This window comes from Nymphaea colorata, chromosome 7 (assembly GCF_008831285.2).
Source record: "Nymphaea colorata isolate Beijing-Zhang1983 chromosome 7, ASM883128v2, whole genome shotgun sequence".
Classification (NCBI taxonomy): Eukaryota; Viridiplantae; Streptophyta; class Magnoliopsida; order Nymphaeales; family Nymphaeaceae; genus Nymphaea; species Nymphaea colorata.
This window is the reverse complement of record NC_045144.1, coordinates 9,095,821-9,120,510: the sequence shown is the minus strand read 5'-3', so window position 1 is coordinate 9,120,510 and position 24,690 is coordinate 9,095,821. Positions and strand designations below refer to the sequence as shown.

Here is a 24,690-nt window from a genome sequence, read left to right as displayed (position 1 = left end):
ATAGGCGTCAATAAACCTTCAGCGTCATTTGATCTATGGCATCGGCGGCTTGGTCATGCAAACAAGAAGATTGTTAGCTTTCTAAACTCTAGTCAGTTCATTTCAATAAATTCTCCTATTCAGAAAGGAGTTTGTTAGTCTTGTCTTATGGGAAAGGCACATAAACAACCCTTTCCAATTTCTGATTTTCAAGCATCACGTCCTCTTGAAATGCTTCATATGGATGTATGGGGACCTGCCCCTATTCTCTCTCGGGAAGGCTTTAAGTTTTTTCTTCTTATTGTTGACAACTATTCCAGATTTTCATGGTTGTTTCCTCTTAAAGCTAAGTCTGAAGTTGTTCCATGTTTCAAGAATTTCAAAACCTTGGTTGAAAAGCAATTAAATGCTCACATATGTTCCGTTCAATCCGATAATGGAAAAGAATTTGTCAACTCTGACTTAGCTTTGTTTTGTGAAGCACATGGAATATTTCATCAGTTTTCTTGTCCTTACACTCCCGAACAAAATGGCATCGTTGAACGCAAAAATCGTCATGTTGTTGAAACAGGATTAAGTATGCTCTATGATGCCGGTTTATCATATAATTTTTGGGATGATTCTTTTCGAACTGCTATTTATCTTATCAATAGATTACCAACACTAAAATTGCAGCGAAAGTCACCCTTTTATATGCTCTTTCATCAAGATCCAGAGTATACACATCTTCGGGGTTTTGGAACCACATGTTATCCATTATTGACACCCATGAATGATTCCAAGTTTCTGCCCAAGACCACTCCATGCATCTTTCTGGGTTATGCTAGTCATCATAAGGGGTATTTATGCTATGACAAGAGTCATCGCCGTATTTTTATATCTCGGCATGTTATTTTTGATGAAACTCATCCGAGCAAGTCCGATCAACATATGACTATTTCAGAAGATATTGTATCGCATTGGCTACCACACACAACCAGCTCTCCTTCAAGTAGTCCCGTCGCTCCATTACAGCCAGCATCGTCGTCATCGTATATTGTTCTGCCACTACCAATAATTGGTTCTTCATCATCTGCTATGGTTTCTTCCTCTGAGCATATCAGCCTGCCCGTCCATGGGCCTGCTCAGCCCACATCAGGGGAGCCTATGAGGATCTTACACCCACCATGACTTTGGCGTCGTCCTCACTGGAGCCTATCAGCCTGCCCGTGTCGGACCTGTTGGCGGCTTCTTCGTCGGACATAGTTACTGATGTCGCAGCCACTCAAGATGCTCTGCATCCTTCTCACTCGATGATCACTCGTTCCATGACTGGCTCGTTAAAACCCAAAGTTTTTTCTGCCATCCATGAACAAGAAGAACCAGGAACGTTTAAAGAGGCTATTCGTTCCACGTGTTGGCGCCAAGCTATGCAATTAGAATTTTCAGCATTGCAGAAAAACAAAACATGGCATCTCGTTCCGCCTCAACCTGACTTCAACATTATCAGTTCCAAATGGGTGTACAAATTCAAGCGTCATCCTGACGGCTCTATCGCACGGCACAAGGCGCGCCTTGTCGCCCGGGGTTTTCTTCAAACGGCTGGTATTGACTATCAAGAAACTTTCAGTCCCACCGTCAAACCAACTACTATCCGAGTCCTACTCTCTTTAGCTGTTCAGTTTGACTGGTCATTACGACAACTTGATTTTGATAATGCTTTCCTTAATGGGTTTCTTTCTGAAGATGTCTATATGGCTCAACCAGAGGGGTTTCAAGATGCCACCTATCCTCATCATGTATGCAAGCTAGACAAAGCTTTGTATGGTCTCAAGCAGGCTCCACGTGCCTGGTATCATCGCTTGAGTTGTTTCCTTCGCGACATTGGCTTTGTTGCCTCTCAGTCTGATGCATCTCTGTTTATTTACTCTCGCGATGGCAATCACATTTTTCTTCTTGTGTACGTAGATGATTTGATCATCACCGGATCCGCGCCGTCTCTCGTTTCTCATATTATTAAACAGCTTGGCTCTGCATTCTCGGTAAAGGATCTTGGTCCCCTTACCTATTTCCTAAGTATTGAAGTCAAGCGAAGGCCTGGGGAGATATATCTGAGTCAACATCGTTACATTATTGACATTCTTCACAAAGCTCAAATGGACAATGCCAAACCTACAACATCTCCCTTGGTGATCACTAAATCTGTTACAGCCATTGAGCAGTTATTTTCGGATCCCACGATGTATCGAAGTATAATAGGCGCACTACAATATGTTACTCTCACACGTCCAGATATTGCATTTGCTGTAAATCGCGCTTGTCAATTCATGCACTCGCCAAAGACTGTTCATTGGACGATGGTCAAAAGAATACTTCGGTATTTAAAAGGAACCAGTCATTATGCCCTTCGCTTGACTCGATCATCATCTTTGCAATTGAGTATTTTTGCTGATGCAGACTGGGCTGGTAGTCCAGAAGATCGAAAGTCGACCGGAGGTTTTGTTGCTTTCCTAGGCAATAATGTTGTCTCATGGGCTTCTAGAAAACAAAGAACAGTTGCTCGGTCCAGCACTGAAGCTGAGTACAAGTCCCTAGCCTGTGCTGCTGCAGAAATACTATGGTTAAAATCTCTCCTGAAAGAGCTACAGTTTCCATTATCAGATGCACCAACTTTATGGTGTGATAATATAGGAGCTCTATATTTAGCCTCAAACCCTGTGTTTCATGCTCGCACCAAGCATGTTGAAATTGATTTTCATTTCGTTAGAGATCATGTCAATAAAGGAGAGATCCAAGTGAATTTCATTCGTACTAAAGAACAATTAGCGGATGGAATGACAAAGGCTCTAGGAGGAACAGTGTTCACAGATTTTAGAAACAACCTCAACGTCATAGAGCCGCCGTTCAGTTTGCGGGAGGCTGTTAAGGAAAGATCTTGAAACAGGAAAGAGCCCCTTCAAGGAAAGATCATGGAATCATGAAGGAGCTTGAATGAGGGAATGATTTCAGCAAGAAATAAAATCGTATCAATCACTATCAATTTAGGATCTGATTACACGATTTTATTTCTTGCCTTTTTTGTTGTAACGTCATCTTTCTTGTACTCTATAAATACCTTGTATAATCAATAACAAACAGACATGTGATTCATTTGCTGAATCTTTCCCTCTCTCTCTCTCAATCCTCACGGTTCTTTACAAGACCCTCATGGGATAGCATCATGTCCAGAACGAACACAAATGACCTGAGTCCCAACCGTCATTCCCTAACCCTTCTTCTTTAAACCCAAATTCACCGAAGCAGCTCAAAATCATGTGGCAAACTTCCACCTCGAGCACTATGTTGTTGATACACCTATTTGGCTATTTCTAATGAGGACCAAAAATGTGGTGAATTAAAGTTTCTAAATTTTGGGTAAATTAAAGTTTCTAAAGTTTAACAGAGACCAAAATATCGTTTTTGAAAATTTTTATATAAGACAAGTAAAATTTTCTAAAATTTACATGTAATTTTTTTTTTTTTAAAAATGAGGTGGGGACAGGGCCCATGCATGCCCCTCCTTGGGTCCGCCCCTCGACTGAAGGGGGCATTTAGATGACGCCATCATTTAACCCAATTTTGTAAAAGCTTGATTTTGTGAAAACTGAGTTTTTTAATAAGTTTTGAGTACCTGGTTTGTGTGACACACCCAAAACCAAGTGTTTTATGAACACGAGGAGGATTAGGTTTTTCACTCCCTTTTAACAAACAACATTTTGTCAAATATGGGTTTTTCATGATACCCAGTTTTTGATGTCACTAAACAATCCAAAAATATCATCACGTTTTGCCTCTAGAACAGCATTTTGGAGTCTCATCCAAATGCCCACGAAGAAATATATTTCAGGTAAACCAGCATCTGTGAGGGGGCTTTTGATATATCTAGAATCATGAAATTTTAGAATCAAAATGCTCATCTTTTAAGAAATTTGAATTATTAAACAAACTAGGTATTTTGTTTCAGAAATTAGGAAACTCCAACCTAAAATTTTGATTTTGTTCCAATTTGAAGAGGAATTATGATTATGGATTTTCATTTTTAAATCAAAATTCCAAACCATCAAATGCCACTTTGAAAATTCAATGGCAACCAAAAGGATTGATGCAATAAAAATGAAAATCAATGTTCTGAAGACGCTTCCTACACTTCCCCTCCAGAATCAAAAGAAATTCTTAGTTTCGTAGATGTTCTTGAGAAATCTAGTTCCCTAAGAATGAAAAATGCCAAATATGGGTACTCTCATATAAGAGATACACACGAACAATATCAATACTCACAGTGAGAAGCTGGCCATTGCTTTTGGAATGGTTAACATACAGCAGGAGCAACGATCCGCATCGTAAAAAACCCTTTGTGCCACAAAGTTGGTTGCCAAGGTTACCGCGTCACAATGAAAGATCTGAACCATTTCCATCATTTTAACAATGGAAATTGCTCCTGCGGCGATTACTGGTGACGTGCAAACATCACAATAGTCGATCATGGCTGACATAAAGGAGAGAAAGCAGGTAGCAGCACATCTTTATGCAGTGTAACAAAGAAATGCTGATGCATCTATAGGAGGGTGTATCATTCCAATGGTCTAAAGCTACATGGGAACCAGGTGAACTTACAGTCTCTCTTGCTGAAAGAGAGAGTATAGAGTGCACATACGAGCACAAGAGCGTATCCGAAAGATGGGATATACCAACTTTGTACAATCTTCTATGGAATATATGTTGGGATTTCTCCCCATAACGCATATACAAAACCAAACATATATACCCTAAAACAGGATCATGCTCATGCTAAATCATTGAAATGAACGAAACCTTAAACTGAAGCGGAAGCGTACCTGAATCTATCTGATCTGGTGCACGGGAAGATCGCAGCAGGGTCTTCCAGGGTACGTGCGGCGCGCTTGAGGTCTCTCTCAGATGGGGAAGAGGAAAACCCTAGAAAATAATGTTTCAGGCAACCCCTTGCACGACCCCAGGGACCACTACCATTTTATAATAAGGACAATTACGGATTCCACCCATCAAAGAGTCCGTAATTCCGTACCGGTATCTATACATTTCAAAATTACCCCATACCATCTAAAATGACGTAATATCCCAAAATGCAATCACTTAAGCGGATATTTACGTTAAGACAGCCATAATGTCTGAAATTCCTCATAGACACATGCCGGCCCACCAAATGATCTTACAATCTCCCACTTGGGTCAAATATGTCTTAATACATTCAGACATTACATAAAACCTTAGGAGCTCATAATTACTATCTTATAAACGTCATTTTCACCAATCTCGTCCATGACCATATCAACACAGAACCAAAGCGGCTTTCGCTATAATAAAATTAGCTAAACCTTCAATGATCACAAATGTTAACATAATCAATGACATAGATCTGATATGGATGCATAGCATGAGAATTACATGTAATGTGATTACAACATGTCTATTCTCAACTGGTCCAACTTTAAAACCTTATGGAGATCAAAACCTAACACATAAACAGAGAATGGAACCAAAGAACTTTAAACTTTATTCTGCAGAAAACTGAATATGTGTCCATACATAAGAGCAAACAAAATACAAACTTCCACTAAACCAGCACATCATCCAATGATAACACCCCCATATGAACAACATGTTCGTAAAAGACCTTATGTGTTAAACCCTTGGTAAGCGGATCCGCAAATCATAGAGTTTGTCCCAATATGCTCTAAAGACACTTGACCATTCTGTATCCCCTCTTTAACAGCCCAAAAAAACTTAATGTCGATGTGCTTCGACTTTGACAAATTGTAGCTGTTATAAGAGTACATGACTGCTGAATTATTGTCACACAAGAATCTTAATGGTCTTTCTATACCATACAAAATGCGCAGCCTCATGACAAAATTCTGCAATCACAAAACCTGATTGGATGCCATTATCTTGGCACCCAGCAAAGTCAAAATCTGAATACCCAATGATCTCCCACTGGTCTGACTTCCTGTATGTAAACATAAAATCTTATGTTCTTTTTTTTAAGTACCTCAAAACTCTTTTGGCTGCTTTCCAATGACCCATACCAGGATCACTTAAGTATCTGTCTAACATTCCAATGATAAAAGCAATATCCGGACGAGTACAAACCTGAGCATACATAAGATTTCCCACAACAGACGAATAGGGAATCCTTTCAATTTTCTTAGATTCGATTTCACTTTTAGGGCACTGTTTGAGACTAAACTTGTCTCTTTTAGCAACTGGAGTATCTCCTGGTTTACAATCCTTCATGTCATATCGCTGAAGCACCTTATCAATGTAGGTCTTTTGTGATAATCCAAGAATACCCCGAGAACGATCTCGAAATATTTGGATTCTTAATACAAAAGATGCACAACCAATATCCTTCATGTCAAACTTTGATGACAAAAATTTCTTAGTTTCATGAAATATGCCCACATCATTACTTGTCAGCAATATATTATTGACATATAAAACCAGAAAGATAAATTTGCTCCACTGAAGTTTTGGTATACACATTCATCAACCATATTAGTTTCGAAACCAAATGAAACTATAATTTAATGAAATTTTTAATACCATTGACTGGAAAGCTTGCTTTAGTCCATATATGGATTTCTTGAGTTTGCAGACCATTTTCTTTGCATTTCCTGAAACAAAGTTTTCTGGTTGCACCATATATATCGTTTCATCAATGTCTCCATTTAGAAACGCTGTCTTAACATCCATCTGATGCAGCTCTAAGTCAAAATGAGCTACAAGTGCCATTATAGTTCTGAAAGAGTCTTTCAACGAAACTGGAGGGAAAGTCTATATATATTCAATGTCTTCCTTTTGAGTAAAGCCCTTAGTGACAGGACGTACCTTATACCTTTCGATGTTACCTAATGAATCCCTCTTGGTTTTAAATATCCATTTACAACCAATGAGTTTCACACCTTCAGGCAAAGGAACAACTTCCCATACGTCATTGTCCATCATGGACTTTATTTCCTCATTCATGGCATCTATCCACTTAAGAGATTTAGAACTCTTTATTGCTTGCTGGAAGTTGACAGGATCATCCTCCATTAAGCTCATATCAACATCGTGTTCTTGGAGATAGACAAAATCATTTAAAATTGTATTTCTCCTCTCTCTAGTGGATCTCCTTAGTGGCACTTCTACTTGATTTTCTTGAGGTTGTTGAGTTTGTTCTCCAGTAGAGATATCGACATCATTGCCTTCTTCCGAATAGAGTGGACTCAGGTCCCTCTTCCAAGGCAATGTTTCTAACCTGATCACCTCCCCAAACTCAATATCCTCAAAGAAATGGGCATTTCCCTTTTCAAAGAAAGACTTACTGAATGGATTATAAAATTTGTAACCCCTTAATGTTTGTTCATTTTCCCTTTATACAATCAGTGCAAACATTAAAGTTTGCAAAATCAAAGGACTTAAGAATTCCTTTTGACATAAGCCTTTATATTCTCCTTTCAGAGATATGTCTTAAGCGCCAATGCCATAACATAGCATAATTCTCTTTGGCCAATTTTCTTTTAGTACCACTAAACGTAACATGCAAGGTTTCATTATATGAAGCAACTGTATCAAGCAAATAAAGGTTATCACTACTAGACAAAGAACCAGTGGCAATCAAATTTGAGCGCAGAAACTACTTAAATTTATTTCCTCCAAATGAACAATAATAACCGAATTTGTCCAATGAGGAAATAAGAAACCAAATTCCATCTAAGAGACGGTACCACATAAGTTTCTGTCAAATTCAAATAGCAACAGTCTTTAACAATAACCGAAAATCTGCTATGGCTTCAACCTTCGCCTTCTTGCCATCGCCCACATAGATGAATCTTTCAGCATCAATTGGCATTCGACAATTTAGGCAGTCTTGCATGAACACTATGTGAGTAGTAACACCGAATCTACCCACGAAGTGTTTCTGGGTACTGAAGTTAAATTAACCTTAGAACAAACCAAAGTGAGAAATGTACCCTTCATTTCACGCCATGCGTGATACTCAGTACAATCATCCTTCATATGACCTTCACTTTGCAAAAGAAGCAGCCTGATAGGCATTCCTTATGTTTCTTTTGTTTTTTAACGGATGATTGGTCAACTGCAACTTCCTTAACAGTCTTTCTTTTCTTACTTGAAAAAAATCGAATCATTCATCTCAGTAATAGTACTCAAATTTGCAAATATCATGGAAGCAGAACTCACTGTACAAAGAACAACAAAAATACCAAACATGCTCACAATCAATACATGTACAAAGATGAAATAACAAATATAAATGAATTTAAATACAATGGCCTAAATCCCATCACAAGGTACCAGGGCAACATTAATATCTAATCTTTGGATTGAAATACTAACTGCAAGTGGTATTCTTGGTCAACAATGAATATAGATAATTAACCCTGTCAAACAACGAGCCTATCTTTGGATTGACTCGCTATTCACATGGAAACCTGAAAAATTATCACATATTCATTGCCCTGTATACTTAAACCTGACCAAACAACAATCCTCCTTTGGGCTGATCATTGTCCGCATGGATCAAGTATACTATCATTTAATGTTTAAAACAAGCAAATTCGTACAACAGAGGTCACTTTGGCGACATAAAGTACAAACGTACTCATTTCAAACAACAGACATGGCCAAAGATCAAATTCATAATCCAAACATTCATCTAAAGCACATACACAATTTTAATAACATGCAAAACATGATACATGAATTAAAATTTACATACAAATTTGCCCTATATTGATTCCAAAACCAAAATGATCTAATAAAAGGGGCCTAAAAGTGTCCAAAATTTATAAACCAGTATCATAATCGTGCTTAAGAGGGTCAAGAACTACTGAATCGGCCTTATAATGGCCCGTATCGTTCTTAAACCACAATTAGAACACCCACATGCCCCTATATAGGGCTGAACCAGTCTTAAAGTTAGACGTATCGGTCAAAAATAGACCATATCGGTTCTAAAACCTACTGAACCGGTTAAAATTGGCTAAAAAACGGTTTCAGAACTCAATGAACCGGTCTGAAAAGCCCTGAATCGGTCTAAATATCAAGTGAACCGGTCTGAAAATGCTAGAATCGGTTCCAAAACTGAATGAACCGGTCCCAAAATGGTCCGAATCGGGTTTAAAAGGTCCGAACCGGTCTCTAGAAGGTCTGAACCGGTCTGAATCGGACCGAATCGGTTCTGAATCGTATTGAACCGGTCTGAAACCGAATGAACCGGTTCGAGTCTTTTCCAAAACCGGTTTAAAAAAAAATGAACCGATTTACTTAAACCAAATGGATGCGTGTCTGGTCCGACAGGACCCGACCCGGTCCGAAAAATCAAACGCAGGGGCTCGGGCGCGAGGCGGCAAAATGTTTTTTTTTTTTTTTGAAAACAATACTTGCAGCCGAAGAACAGGGAAGAACCAATGAGGAGACGCACAAAATCATCCAAAAATTCAACGATTTAACGAAGAACATTGGCTCTGATACCAAATGTTGGGATTTCTCCTCATAACGCATATACAAAACCAAACGTATATACCCTAAAACAGGATCATGCTCATGCTAAATCATTGAAATAAACGAAACCTTAAACTGAAGCGGAAGCGTACCTGAATCCATCTGATCTGGTGCACGGGAAGATCGCAGCAGGGTCTTCCAGGGTACGTGCGGCGCGCTTGAATTCTCTCTCAGATGGGGAAGAGGAAAACCCTAGAAACCAATGTTTCAGGCAACCCCTTGCACGACCCCAGGGACCACTACCATTTTATAATAAAGACAATTACGGATTCCACCCATCAAAGAGTCCGTAATTCCGTACCGGTATCTATACATTTCAAAATTACCCCATACCATCTAAAATGACGTAATATCCCAAAATGCAATCACTTAAGCGGATATTTACGTTAAGACAGCCATAATGTCTGAAATTCCTCATAGACATATGCCGGCCCACCAAATGATCTTACAATATAAACTGTATGTAGAGAGACGCAGAAAGGACAATTGTTTCTTGTGATGTGGGACACATGACTTTTAACAAATAGATCGGATGATTGTGAGCCACTGTCACTGTCCGTTCTGACATTACTACACAGATTACATCATTGGGCTGCACTGCACACCCTACTTTAACATGTATAGGAAAAGAATAAGAGAATTTTTGGCATCACCATGCATCCATAGCCATCCACCATTGAATCAAATCCGGATTTAAAAAATGACATCCTAATTGATTCAGATTAAAATTTGGATATACATAAATAACTGGTCACAATTGGATCAGATTTAATTTTAAATAAATCTTCTCTATTCAATGCTCTTACATTTTGAAAATTGGCCAGATTTGGTTCAAATTCGGGTTCGGATTTGAATATGAATGTAAAAATCGAACGTGGGTTGGATTCAGATATCAGATGGAGATTCAAATATAACTTTGCTTTGTTCATATTTGATTTGGATATGTAAATATTTAAAAAAAAAAGAAAGTACGGTTAAAAATATGATACCCAATTCAAATCTGAATCCATTAATATCCCTACAAAATTCTTCCAAATACTCAAATGGCATACCGCATATTAAGTATTTGGTATTTTGCATGCATATCAACAAGAGAATTACTCTCTTGAGGGAAAAAGAGAATTATTCACCTCAGGGATCCGCTTGGTGCAAATTAAAATCCCAAGTGCATGGGTCGACTGCCATTCCATTGGAGAAGACGGTCAAAGACGAAGATTCTCGGTTAGACCAGAGGTGACAAGAGCAACGTGACACCTGTGGGTAGAGAGTCTACATTGTTGCATGGAGGCTGCACTTAAAAAAACTCTACATTGTTGCATGTAGGCTGCACTCAAAAAACTTGACTTGACTATACAAAAATCAAGCTCGACGTTTAACCTATTTAACCTGTTTATGTGTTAACTCGTGTAAGCATTAATTAGTTTAACTCACATAAACGTTAACTCGTGTAACATTTATTTTTACCTTAAAAGCCAAAACCGGTGATTAGGTTTCCGGTGATTCGATCAACCTGTTTTGAATAGTATAAACGAATCAATTTGACTAGTATAAACGAATCAAGTTCCTGAAACTCAAACTTGACTTGTTCGCTTGTTTATAAACGAACTCAAACTTACTCGTTCGCTTGTTTATAAACGAGTCGAGTACGACCGATAAATGCAGCCGAAAATGCATGGATCGACTGCCCTTCCGTTGGAAAAGACCGTCCAAGACGAAGATTCTCGGTTAGACCAAAAGGTTACGGGAGCAACGTGACACCTGTAGGTAGAGAATCTACATTGTTGCGGGTAGAGAGTCACATTGTTGCATGTAGGCTGCACTCAAAAAACTCGAACTCATGTGAATGACAGAGTTAACTGCAAACCCTTTTAATGGCAAGGAGAGGGAACTGCAAAGAGACAAAGCGCCGCAATGACGGAGTGAAGATGGAAAGGGGAAACTTGAAGCTAATTCTGCAGGAATGGCCGAAAGCTCCGGTACAGGCTCCATGGGAAGAAGGGTTGAGCTTACTAGGCTGAAGTGCAAACTGGATGCGGTACATGTATCATATGTATGTATATCTACTCCAGATTACACCAAATAATGCACATTATTTGAATATTGTTAATCAGAAAGTAATAGTAGTGCCCACCTACAAATTGGGCCTAGACACGCTTTACAGGGGCAGCGGCCATCACCATCCTCCTTGACAGCTGCACAGGATCTGAACTTGCTGCCTATTTTTCTGCTGGATAGCTTTGTCGTCCAAAACTTATTTCTTTGTTATGCAAGAAGCTGGAGCAGCTGTGCTCCGACTTCTCTGCATACGCCGGCGACGTCTTGTCGTCTTTCCCCACGAGAAGCCCTTCAGTCCTCCATTTTCATCAACTTCTGCATTGCAAGTTGATTGCAGGACTGCAAGAACTGCCTCATTTGCCTCGACGGCCATGCCTTTTGATCGCCGTCCCTTTGTTGGGGAGCCCCGCCCACTTTTGCAGCCATTTTTACGTGCTAGCCCTGTCTGCCAGAAACAGCCAGATGCTCTCATCAGGCCACCAAGGGTCTGCATATCCTCAGTGACCTCGTGCCGCGAGAGAGATGTGAGACCTGGCAGTATCTCCCTCTGAAAGTCTCTTTGCCGTCTGCCTCTCCTTGGTGTTCGCCTAGATGGTTGATTCGGACACGGAGATGCATCCGTTTCAGGGCCCTTGAGTTCTTCATTCTGAGGGTGTGGCTTATAATAGTAGTCCTCATCCATCTTAGTATCTCTCAGCATGAGGGTCATCGCTTCGAAGAAATCATCCCCATCAGATGATTGAGGATCATTGTCAACTTTTCCTCCGGAAACTGCTACACTAGCTTCCGGTTGAACAGCAGTACCTGAACAAGCCACATCAGCAAACCATTTCAATGGACCATTCGATGTAGCCTCAGGTTCGTTCCAAGCAACACAATCTGATTTCTCCTTTGCAACTGCTGAAATTGTCATAAGCACCTCAGCGGCCATACAAATAAGTGCATCTGATGATTCCGTTGAGCAGTCACCATCCCCCGCACAAAATTTACCACCAGCAACAGAACAATCAATTTTGATGGATTCTTCAAGATGCAAAACCTTCTGTGCCATCTGTGCTGGCACTACAGGTGTCCGCAACCTAGCAGAATCGCCAGGCAGGCCTAATATCCAATCATTCTCCAATCCATTCCTGTCAACATCTGAAAGATCGATTCTTCTGCACTGAGGGATCTTCCTTCTGTGTTGAGGCATTTCGTCCCTCACACTCGTGACCATCTTGCATTCACCCTGTCCAACTTTGTCTTCATTAGAGACTTTTCCCTCCTTAGCTAGGGATTCCATCTTAAATGAAAGAGCAAATTCTTGTCCACTTTCACCTAAGCAGCTGGAGATTCCATCATGAAAACCAGAGGCAGTACTAGTAATCTCTTGACGTGCAGAGCACCCACTTGCTCGACCTACCAAGACATGCTTTTTAACACTTCGTAACTTGAGATCACCCAGTGTGCTTCCCTGAAGTCCTTGAATGTGGTCTTGCTTTTTGGAGCCTTCAAAGTTTGACCAATCCTTACTGGGCTCTGATGGCAACTCATGAGCAAATGGTTCCTTTAAGAAATTGAAGCCATTGCTTAATAAGCCTCTGGTTTCCTGAATATCAGGGACAACAGCCAAATCATTCTTGTTTGCCTGCAGAAATGAAAATTCCTGAACAAAGCTTGTGTCATTTTTAGGCAGGGAAACTTTTGCTGCATCACATATCTGTCCTGCCGTTTCATATTTGACATTTGATGGTTCCTCCAGGTTGATGTAGGACAAAGGCTGATGAAAAACTCGTGAGAGGCCTTTACCTGTTTGAGCACTGCCGTTGTCGATGTCTGCTGTCTTGTTAGCCTGTGCATTTGCCTCCATTTGAGGCATGAATTGCCTCTGCAATGGATTATCATCCTTACCTCTAGAAAGGAACAGGTCCCTAGCACTATGAACACAATTATCACCTCCAGGTACATCCAGAAGTGCCAGGGATAAATCAACACTTTTGTTTGCTTTGACATCACGACAATCAAATTCCTTCATAATTTTCCTAGGACCATTGCCTTCTGGGTGCTCATAACTAAAGTTGTTGTCAGTATTCAAATCTGGCTTCTCAAGGCGAAGAAAGGAGCACGACCGTGATCCACTTGCTTCTGGCTTAGACAGGTCGATACTGTTACAAAGTGGCACTTCATGGCCAAGACCCTGATGAGGAGTTGAAGTGACACCAAGACACAACTTCTCTTTATAAATCTCTGTACTCTGAAAAGGTTGAAAGGTAGTTTTGCCAGGAAGATCTCTCCTTGTAGGTCCATCAAAATGTGCTTGTGACTGAATTCCAAAAGGTAACTGATTAATGGTGTTCTTAGACCTTCTCCAGGAAGAAATTTCCAGAGACCCACTACTAGTCGGACCAGATTGAGCAACAGCTGGGGAGGTTCCAGCCAAAGAAGTTGGCCTTATGTCTCTTGCAGGATTGGTCACTGCAACATTCATCTTCAGCATTTCTGTATCTTTTAACCATAATTCCTTTTGTCTCTGTTCTGGCAAAACAAATGCTGGGGGTTCACGTGATTTACTAAAATCAACTGGGTCATTATTCCTAACACTCTGGAAAAATGGAGCACCTGTGCTTTTGTAATGCTCTGTAAGAAAGGGGCAGCAACAGAGTATTAGAGAAAAAAAAATAGTGCCACCATATATCTGCTTCCCAATAACTGAATTTAGGTTAATGACATGGTGTAATATAATTAATAGACCTATGTAAACAAAAGCACCAGACAGGTGTAGGAAGTGGACCTTAAAAAAAACTAGATGGCACCTAGGCACACAAAAGCAGTAAATCGAAGGAAGAGGCAGAGGAGGAGGAGGAGGCAGAAGAAGGAGATGATGGGGACAAAGAGGAAAGGAAAAAAAAAAAAGAAAAAAGCAAAAGAAAAATAATAAAGGCAAAAGCAAAGAAGATAACAAAAACGAAATAAATAACATTTTTTTCACTTGAGCGCCTATGTAGCCCAGCCTAGTCGAAAAGTGGCCACCTAGGGCCTAGGCATGCTTTTCACTCAACAGTAACATACTAGTCACAGATCAAACCAAAGATTTGAAAAGAGAATATTATGCAACAAAGCTAAGTATAGTTGGCACCAAGCCGAGTGATGCACATACTGACATAATTTTGAATGTAATTTCAAACTTTGGATGATGGAGAGATGATACAACTAAGAAAAACCTGTTTCTAGCCATCGACATAAAATGCATATAATCAATCCACAATAGATCAAACATATCCTAAAAGATGTGAAAGGACAAGCAAATGAGAGAATGTGGTCAGGCTCATCAATTTGAAGTTCTGAGCAATAAAAAGCCATCCAATGCTTTGAAGGCTTGTATAATTAATATAAACGAGCACTATGTAGTTTAACTAAAAGAACCTTCAAAGTTCAAAGTCCAAGCTAGTTTGGAGGCCAGAAGGAAAATCACACATCATCCAATCAAGGTCCTCACATAGGCTGGCCTGAATCTTAAGGCTGAGCACCAGGCCGGGCCACCGGCGGGTACCCGGTACCCGGCCCGACTCGGGCCTGGGCCCAGAAAAAGGGGCACCGGGCTTGGCCCAGTTCCTTATTGGGCCCGGCCCGGTTGGGCCCGATAATGTTTTTTTTTTATATATATATTTATTTTATTAATTTATATATATATAATATTTTATTACGATTAATTACATTTATATATTATTTTATATTAAAATTATTTTTAAATTTAATCGGGCCGGGCCCGGACCGGACTCGGGCTCGGGTTTGAATGGTCGGGCCGGGCCCGGGCTCGAGTTTTGGGTGTGGGCTGTTCCACATTTCAACCATTATAATGTGGGTGAGGTAGCCAATACCAATGTCTTGACAGCCTATCAACCAACACCTGTGTTTCCTAACCTGTGGAAGAGTGTTACATTGCTTACAGAACACCAAAATATTGGACAGCAAGAGACACAAGGGAGATGACATACTTATAGATGTATATTGGAAATCCATCCATGGACAATGATGAAGCACCCTTAATCAAAAAATCTTATTGGAGACCTGATGTAGTAAATGAATTTGAAATGACATTGTCTAAATCTAGTTTCTTCTGAAGCTGAGAGTCCTCTCCGCTTTCCTGGGCAAAGCTAACATTCTCAAAACTTCCTTGGAGAATCCATGAAGACTCGCTTGTTGCCCACAGGAGGACAGATCATTACCCCCAAAAAAAAACCAAAACAGTGAAAATTTTGACAACTCAAGTTTCTTTATTCTTTTGAGGTCAACTACGTAATGATGTCAACCTCGTGCATGAAAATATAACAATAATAATAATAATAAAATGCTTCAGAACATGACCATCCTTATAGGGACTGAGGCCTTACCAACTACTGAATTCATACTATCTCACTTCCTTACAACTACGGTCTATGGAGAATACATGCACAAGTAAGTAAATGAATGGATGACAATTGAACCATGATCCTTGAACTGGGAAGTGGAGAAGGTGAAGCCCCGGAATTTCTAAATATCCTAGCATAAATATGCTATTACAGAAATATGGCAGGAGGATAAGATGTTAGTTCCTGTTGATAACAGTGAAAGAGTATTCTGAAATAGTTTTTCTTCTAGAGAAAAGAGTAACGCATATACTTGTGGGACGTCATGTTAAGAGGAGAATTCAGTAATTTAAGCATCCTCACCACTTGGTAAATCAGCTATCTAACTCAAGATGATAAGGAGCCTACCGAATGAATTGTGACTACCATTTAGTATAAATTTAAATTCAAAGACAACAGGCATACTACAAAGTAAGAAAATTTATTAACAAAGTCACTAAACAATTAAGCATAAAAATAACTTGCAGTTACATTGAAGCATTCTAGCACAAGCAGGTGGAAGTAACATTTTGTGAATTCCTGACCCCAACGTATCCACTGGTACATTTATTAGTAAACACGATTCAGACTAGGTTTTCCAAATGCGAAAAGGACTGACAATTTTTTATCAAGAAAGTCTAATGCATTTCAAAACCTGATTTCGAAGTCCTTAAGAAATCTGCTTCCAGATGCAGTTTGGCAATCTAAAACATATTTCTAACTAAACAGACCACACGGATTATATTTATGGGTCTTAACCCTTAAAAAAAATCAATAAAACACAATAGAAAGAGGTCTTTCTTCAGCATGGTACTTTAAAGTGTAGAAATGTTTGCTTCAACAACTTGATGTGTCTACTACTGCGAGCTTGTACCAGATGAAAAAGTATATCAAAAAGATAGGGAATGCCAGCTACCTTTGATTCCGTTGCATTCTGATTCCAAAAAATTCCAATAACGCCTGTTGCCATCTTCCATAACGCAATCCTTTAGCGGTGCAGCAGGACTTGGATCCACGACTCGTTGTCTGGCTCGAACTTCACCAGGAAATACCCCTGGCACTCTAAAGCTGGAAGTTGCAATGTCCTTATGACAGGACGCTTCATAGGTATTGTTTGACCCTGCTTTCTGGTGACTGTGGAACCCATCTGCTGAATATATGCCTGATTTTTTTTGTCCACTCTTTGCATTTTCACTATACCCAGTGCCAAGAGTTAGTTTTACCTCACTCTCAAGTACAAGATCACGATCAGGAACTTTTACCTCCTCCACTGACAATTCCTCATCTTCAATGTCAATATATTCATCAGCTGGAAGTTGAAGGTCAATAGATCTCCGTGCACTCTTATTCCTTTGCAGATTAAGAGGTTCACAGGATTCTTGCTTAATACTATGGGTTGGAGTAGGTACTTTTTGTATGCCATTCTCTTTTAAAAGATCCAAAGGAGAGCAAGTCCTTTTCATGTCTGAAACAGAGGGTCTACTGGAACTTGAGCATGCAACAGATGGCATAGACGCTTGCCAAAATCTAGATGGATCAGCAGACTTTATTTGGGAAAGATGGTGGCCATCAAACATGGCTTCCATCTGTAAGGAGTATGTGCTTGCTTTGTTCCTTTTCAAGTCATCCATCAAATCCTTCTGTACCTGATATAGGCGATGCAATTCACTGACCTATAGGAAAGTATAAGTTGTCACTTACTAACCATTGCCCAGAAATTATCTAGTCATCAAATTATGTAATTTATGGGTTTAATAGAAAGTAGACACACTCGTTCATGCTAAATCTTCAGAAAATAATCTGCACTATTGGCACTACATAAAGAGAAATGAATAACATTGAAAGAACCAACGGGTATTACCTGCTTCCGAAATATGGCTTCATGTTCAAGCATTGTCTGTTTGAGTACCTCCTTGTCATATTCGGAATAACCGTCTGCACTCTGCTGCATGAAACCATTACAGTATTGTCCCCCAGCAAAGATCCGATCTTCATAAAATTGTGAGCAAATAGTACTCCTAACATCATCATTCAGATCCTTCATGTGGTAATACGCAGGCAGGTATCTGTTACATTGTACTTTTGCTCCCATTCCTACCGACAGAATAGTAGGCACCACTAATACTAGCTGAGGTGAGATGAATCTGTAAACAATCAGTTATATTGTAAAAGTTCAGTTACCCTACAAAGAAAATATAAAATGTTTAAAATAAACACAGATAAGTAGTACTCTTGAGCTTGAGATTTTAACAAAGCAAGAAAAAAGAGATAACGAAAACATGCAGCCTGTTAACATGCAATCCAATTACACATGAATGAAATGTTACATTAGGACATTCCTTTAGTAAGCATTGTTCTTTAAGGTTTATGGTTATACTTTATGCACACACACGTGTGTGTGTGTGTATACATATAATATATATATATATATATATATATATATATATATATATATAGAGAGAGAGAGAGAGAGAGAGAGAGAGAAAGAAAGAAAGAGAGAGAAAGGCATAGATAATGAATAGATGCTTGTGATGACAAAAGTAAGCAAAATGGCAAAAGCAACATTCGGACATGGGAAGTGGATCAACCATACAAGTGGCACGTGTATGCATGACAACAAGCCTAGCACCGAAAACCAAACATCAACAAATTTAAGCAATTGAGGTTTCCAAGTGAACTCAACAGTGTTGTCTAACTTAATTTCTTAAACAACTTCTAAGATTCAAAATAGTTGCCTGTAAAGTTAATCAACAATTAACACTTGCCAACAACACCCAGTGAAATTTTGAAAAAAAGGCATCTCAATTTCCACTATTAAAAGTTTTTATGTTTTATGCTGCTTTAGAAGTGACACCATGTGCAACATTCACACATATATGCACATAATGTGTGTGTGTGTGTGTGCATCAAGAGAGAGAGAGAGAGAGATGATCTGGCATGAACAAGTGATAACTCATAGCCACACACATCTGAGCTGCAGTATGAATAAGCCAAGTCTTACCTGACTTTGTGGGTTTTCATATCCTTCCACTAGGCTAACCCAGTAAAACTGACGATTCAACTTTGAATCAAACAACTCAGTCTGAAGCATCCCTTTTCCATTGAATACGTTGGCTTTCATTTCCATATTTTAAGATTGATATTCATGATATTATATAACTATTGATGAAACCTCAACGTTTGAAGGTTTCAAGGGTTTTATACAATAAACGGAATTTCAAAATTCAAACTTACAAAATCTTATGAAGACATATTTCCACCAGCAATTATGGCCAGACTCCAGTTCGTGAAACTCATCGCCATCATCAGGCTCTAACATCATATCAATCTCTTCTTATGGTCTGGCTAGAACATGTTGATCTTCATTATGGTTGCACTATCATCACTCATGTTGACAGACTTTCAGTTTACCTGACAATTAAGAGGCATATGGTATTGGTTAAAAACCTCCCTTTTCTTTTTATCATAAATAGTAATCTAATCATTAGCATCAACAAGACCGACTTTGTTACTTTAAAAAATGCTATCACATTTAAGTCAATGCTCCATATTCTCAATATCAATTCACATATTGACTTCAAGGGAATGCAAATTTCATAATGCTGAAAAAGATGGGACTTGACGATCCAAATACTTGATCACCCTTTCAATACAATCTTAAACCCGAAAAAACATACATCACGTCCGAGTTATATATAGATCAACAAATATGCCAATATCATGTCTAAAGCAATCATGCAAGCAAATGACAATAATATCTTAACCAAAAAAAAAAATACAAGCATGTGTTTACATGGATATAGCGATAAGAAGCTCCCATAATAATTTTCATTTAAAGGAGTGAGCAGAGTATCCTTGTAATAAACAAACAAGGGTTCCAACAATTTCATGGAAACTAAGAAACTAGTATATCATGCATGAAGAGGTGTGTTTGCTACAAAACCTGCCAATGGGTATCATGAAGCTTGCAGTTCATAGCAAGTTATGTGGCTACTAGAATAATATTTTCCAATCCCGTTAGCATCATAAGAAAGCGCTTCATGCCTATGAAAGTGCAAACTTGTGCAATAAGTGCACGAAAAATTGTTCAATTACAATTTAATATCAATTTTTTCTGTTGCTTTTTCAAAATTCCAACCTGCAGACTTAATTTCCAGAGTTAAAACCTAGTCCACTTATAGTATCAGTTTTTAAAATTTGGAACAAAATCTTAAATAGTAAGTTTCCGAGATGTTAATTATATTGCAACTGATCCCGTTCCATCCAGCCTTTTTTGGGGACAAGTACATGCTAAACAAATATTTGTCTGAACATATTTTTCCTGACTATCTTTCTCCTGTTTGTCCTTCTGTGTGAATCATTATCGTGGAAAAGTTTGGTCTCGAAACAAAGATCAGACATCGGATGCTGTATCCCCAGTTGCCAATATCAACAGAGTATGTACTTCTGCCACTTGCTTATGCTCATTTGCGATTATCATTTTAGCAAAGAATGAGTGTGTTCAATTGCATATTAGCAAATAATAACTGGAAAGGATTCAGTTTTTCTGATAATCTGCAGAAAATGCATGTGAATGGAAGAAGTTATGGTGTTTGCTTTATCTTTGATCCCAAGTTTTTTTTGAGTAGTTATCAATAGTCCCCTTTTAATACCACAGAACAGCTATATAACGTTATGCCATTGTCAATTTATTCATCCAAACTAAAGAACTCTACATCTAATCTTCCAACTGCAAGGCATGCTGTGGTCATTATTTGCCAATATCTTTCCCATGAAACACAAAAAGGCACTGATAGCCATAAATATTTCACACTGTATAGCCTAACAATTTTGGGAGAAAGAAAAAGACTTGAAAGCTATTTGGGGAAACCTATGAGAATTTGGATTAAGGGTATACCAACCTTTTGCTCTTCTTTAGCATGCTATCCGGTTATTAAATGGCATCCAGTAAAAAACTATCCGGTAGATGAGATGTGAAGAAAATAACAACTATCATGTCATAATGTGCTTCGTCCATCCTAAATTCCTAATAATGGAATCCTCTGGGGTCATCAACCTACGTAATATAGAACCAAGTTCGCAAAAGCAAAAGAAATTGCAGCTAGCAATTGTCTCAGGAATTTCGTCACAACGACACTATCGCATGCATCTCTATTTTTTATTGAAGCCCGCAGAATTCGGTCGAAACTAATTTCATGCATTTATAATGGCAGAATTTAGGCAAGAGCAAGCAAGTATCTTCGGGAACACAAAGCAAAGTTAGAAAATTCATACGGTTGCAGATGAGCAGAAAAGCAGGGAGATGCAATCTGTTAAGAAAGCGGAAAAGCCACTCAGTCGGCCTCAGAAAAATAAGTCGAATTAATGGGAAACTTATACACGAGCATTGCATGAAAAACATATGAATAAATTGAAAAAAGGAACAGTAAACACCGTAGTCTCCGTCGAAACTTAAAAAATAAAGCTTCATTTGATGCTCAAAAGAACGCATCCAGGCAAAAACTTAAGAAGCAGAAACAAATTTAATGAAAGAATAAACCATTAAAAAAATAAAAATAATATATGATCACCGTCGTGATCCGAAGACCTGATTTTGCGGAAGCGTTTCAAATTTTGGAGAAAAGTATTGAAACACATTTTCTAGGAGGATGGATCGCCGAAACTAATCGACATCTTTATTTAAAATTCACATTAAAAAACTGCAGTTTCAGTCCACTTCACCCGGACACGAACTAAAATTTTCCGTTCTAAATTTACAAAAAAGGGATAAAGGAAAATTCAACGAGAGGAAAAGGACTTCTTCTCCGGAAATCGTCGAGATCATGAGAAGACGTCGAAAGAACAAAAATCTCCCTCTGACTCTAAACCTCAAAACAAGATCCTCGCAGAAAGGTCGACGATTATCAAGCCAAATTACTTCACCTAAGCTCCACATCTCCAGCTCTCCGCAACAAAGAAAGGAATCAAACGCAGTCCAGGAAAAACCCTAGCCATATTCCATCCGAACTTGAAATTTCCACGAAAGAGAGAGAGAAGAGAGAGAGAGAGAGAGAGAGAGAGAGTTCGTCCACCTCCTCACATCGCTTTATCAGTGTCCGAGACCCACAGAAGGGAGACGCAGGAGTGGGAGCCGATTCACTGCCAAGGCCCCAGCCTCGTACGGCCCCGAACACATGGCCCTCGCCTTCTTCCCGGAAGACAATGCACCAAAAGGAGGACCACCAAGGGACGTCGCCGGAGCAGTCAAGAATTCCGGCCGGCGCCAGAGTCTCAGTCCCAACCGAAGGCCTGGTCGTGCACCGGATCCAAGAGCACCATCTGAATCTAGAGGAAGAGAAAAAGAGAGAGAGATAGAGAGACAGAGATTATATCTAATCCTCTGTCATTCCGGTTCCGCCGCCGCTGCTGCTGCGGACGCGGGGCCACAGGTAAACACCAGAGAGAGAGAGAGAGAGAATCCTGTCGTTAGGGGAAGAAAAAGAAAAGGATTGCGGAGGAAGATACACGGAAGAGAGAGAGAGAGAGAGAGATCCTCAGATAAAGCGGTCTTCTCACACACAGAAAGCACGATGACCTTCTTCTCTCTCTCTCTTTCTTCACTTTCTCCCCTCCATTTTCCATGATTCTTTTTATTATATTCTTTTACGATCCTCTCCTCTCTCTCTCTCTCTCTCTCTCCTCTTTTAATGTTCCATGAGCACAAAACGATGATCCAGAATTTGTCAACGTCCAACCCCTTGGCGCTTTGCCCCCGTCCCGGGCCGCAAGAAATCGGCTCGGCCTCTCTTTTCCCCGTCACCTGTCTCCCGTCTCTGCCTGTCCTGCCGGAACTTGGCCCGGGCCGTGATGTCCCTTGCGTTCGGTCCTTCATTTTTCATTTTCACATGAGACCTTAAACTCGACGTTGAGAACTATCATAACAGTGTCTCTAAGGGCGTGTTTGGATACACACAAAAATGGGTTTTTGAAGCAAAATAACGTTTTTGTCTTCATAAAGTGTTTAGATGTCATGGAAATTGGGTTTTTTAGAAACTCCGCTTTTGTAAAAACTTGGCTTTCACCTAGGTTTTGCATAACCTGATTGCGGGGTCTTTTTCAGTTTAAAACATCGTTTATGCATAAAAAAATACTTGTAAGCTGTTTCATATTAAAATTTTATTTATTTTGTATGTATTTTATTTTTGTTTTTCTTTTTAAGGCAGAAATTGACGAGGCTTAGAGAATGTAATGTGAGGGAACTCCTCTCCGGTCATGCAAATGTGGTGATTTGGTGTGTCCCAGAGCGTGCCCGATTCGGTTTTCTGGTTCGGTGATCGAACCGGATAAGTGAGGGGCGGTGTCGCAGCCCCTCTCACTTTGGGTGGCCCTTTTCTGTGCTGGGGTCGGCGGTCCCTCCCTCTTGTGACACAAGGACTTGTTTTGGTAAGGAATATAATAAAAATAAACAAAAGGGCAGATATTGGGACAGAAATTTGCTTTGTAGGCCTGCTTTCTTATCTTAATTTCCGAAAAGACCTTGCATTCTCCAAAATTTCAGGATTGTCATTGTTCAAAATTGTATCCAAATTGTTTCAAAAAGAATATATCTTCATTTCTTCAATTTGAGTGATTTCTTTTATTTTGAAAAAGATAACTCTAGTATTTTTAAAATAGATAGTTTTTTGTATTTCAAAATTTCTACTTCTTAACATATAAGCCTGCTTTTTTTTTTATCATAATCGTATCAAAGATCTCACACTCTTTGAAAACATCAGTAATTGTTAACAATTGTATCCAAATTGTTTGAAAAAAAACTTCATTTCTTTCAATTTGATTGGTTTTTTTTTTTTTTTGCTTTGAAAAAGATGCTTTAGTCACTTAAGGTTTTTTTAAAAAACATAGCTTTTGTATTTCAATCATTTCTACCTCCTAACACATAGTTTTATGTTAGGGCCTAACATGTAACTTATTGTAACATATGGCTTGCTCCAGACGAGCCGCAATATCATGGGCATCCTCGAAACAAGCAAAATTCAAAAAATATAATAATCTTCCAAGAATAATAGTTTATTTGACCATGAAATTAGAAAGATTGGGAAAGAAGTATCGGTTTTATGAATTTGTTATAAAAATTTCCTCCATTTATGAAAGTTTGGCCTGGAAGTTAATGGGTTTCTGTAGTCAGATCTGCCCTTAATTGGTTCAGGTAATGACGAGAATGTCCTCGAGCGGCTCGAGGGAAATGGGGATCATATCCATGCGTACTGTGGAGGGACAGATCTGTCATTTTTTTCGATATTTCAGCCTGACAAAATAGGTCTCTTCTGCCACGATCTGTTTAGGTATCTTTGACTGCTAAAATGACTCAAATATCCTCCACATTTCAGGTTTTTGACTGAGATTTCAAAGTTTGGGATAACGAGTAAGGACGTCGATCGATCTCATTTAGGTCTAATATTGGATTGAATCCCATAAAAAATTTAGATATGAAAAAAATTAAAAATTTAAATTGAATTGGGATGTAAGAAATAACCCCGACTGGGTTCGGATTTAAATTCAGATTTAAGTAAATATTAACCAGATTCAATAAGATATATTTTTAAATATAAATATCATATATTCAATGTTTATAATATGGTTTGCATTTGGTTTAAATGTTGGATTTGGATGTTAATCTAAAAATGAGATTCAGATTGAATCAATTGTATATTGGATTTTGGGTTCAAATATTGTACAATTTTTTTTTCAT

General features: G+C 39.0%; 1 protein-coding gene across 1 annotated transcript; it reads right to left on the bottom strand.

The window, feature by feature from the left end:
• Window positions 1–11,558: 11,558 nt before the first annotated feature.
• Window positions 11,559–22,590, bottom strand: LOC116257417 (uncharacterized). Its single transcript, XM_031634142.2, has 5 exons — window positions 22,034–22,590; window positions 19,197–19,373; window positions 17,824–18,106; window positions 16,879–17,635; window positions 11,559–14,214 (listed from the first exon to the last, which is right to left on the bottom strand). The coding sequence occupies exons 3-5, from the start codon at window positions 18,052–18,054 to the stop codon at window positions 11,795–11,797; spliced, it is 3,408 nt and encodes a 1,135-aa protein (XP_031490002.1). The 5' UTR covers window positions 18,055–18,106; window positions 19,197–19,373; window positions 22,034–22,590; the 3' UTR covers window positions 11,559–11,794.
• Between the last annotated feature and the right edge of the window lie 2,100 nt (window positions 22,591–24,690).

Bases quoted from the DNA above. Each gene is read 5' to 3' on its own strand.
- LOC116257417 (XM_031634142.2), bottom strand. From the start codon at position 18,054: ATGGGAGCAAAAGTACAATGTAACAGATACCTGCCTGCGTATTACCAC. The intron at 17,636-17,823 runs GTAATACCCGTT...ACTTTCCTATAG, and splicing joins AAGCCATATTTCGGAAGCAG to GTCAGTGAATTGCATCGCCT. The intron at 14,215-16,878 runs GTAGCTGGCATT...CCTTTCTTACAG, and splicing joins AGAATGCAACGGAATCAAAG to AGCATTACAAAAGCACAGGT.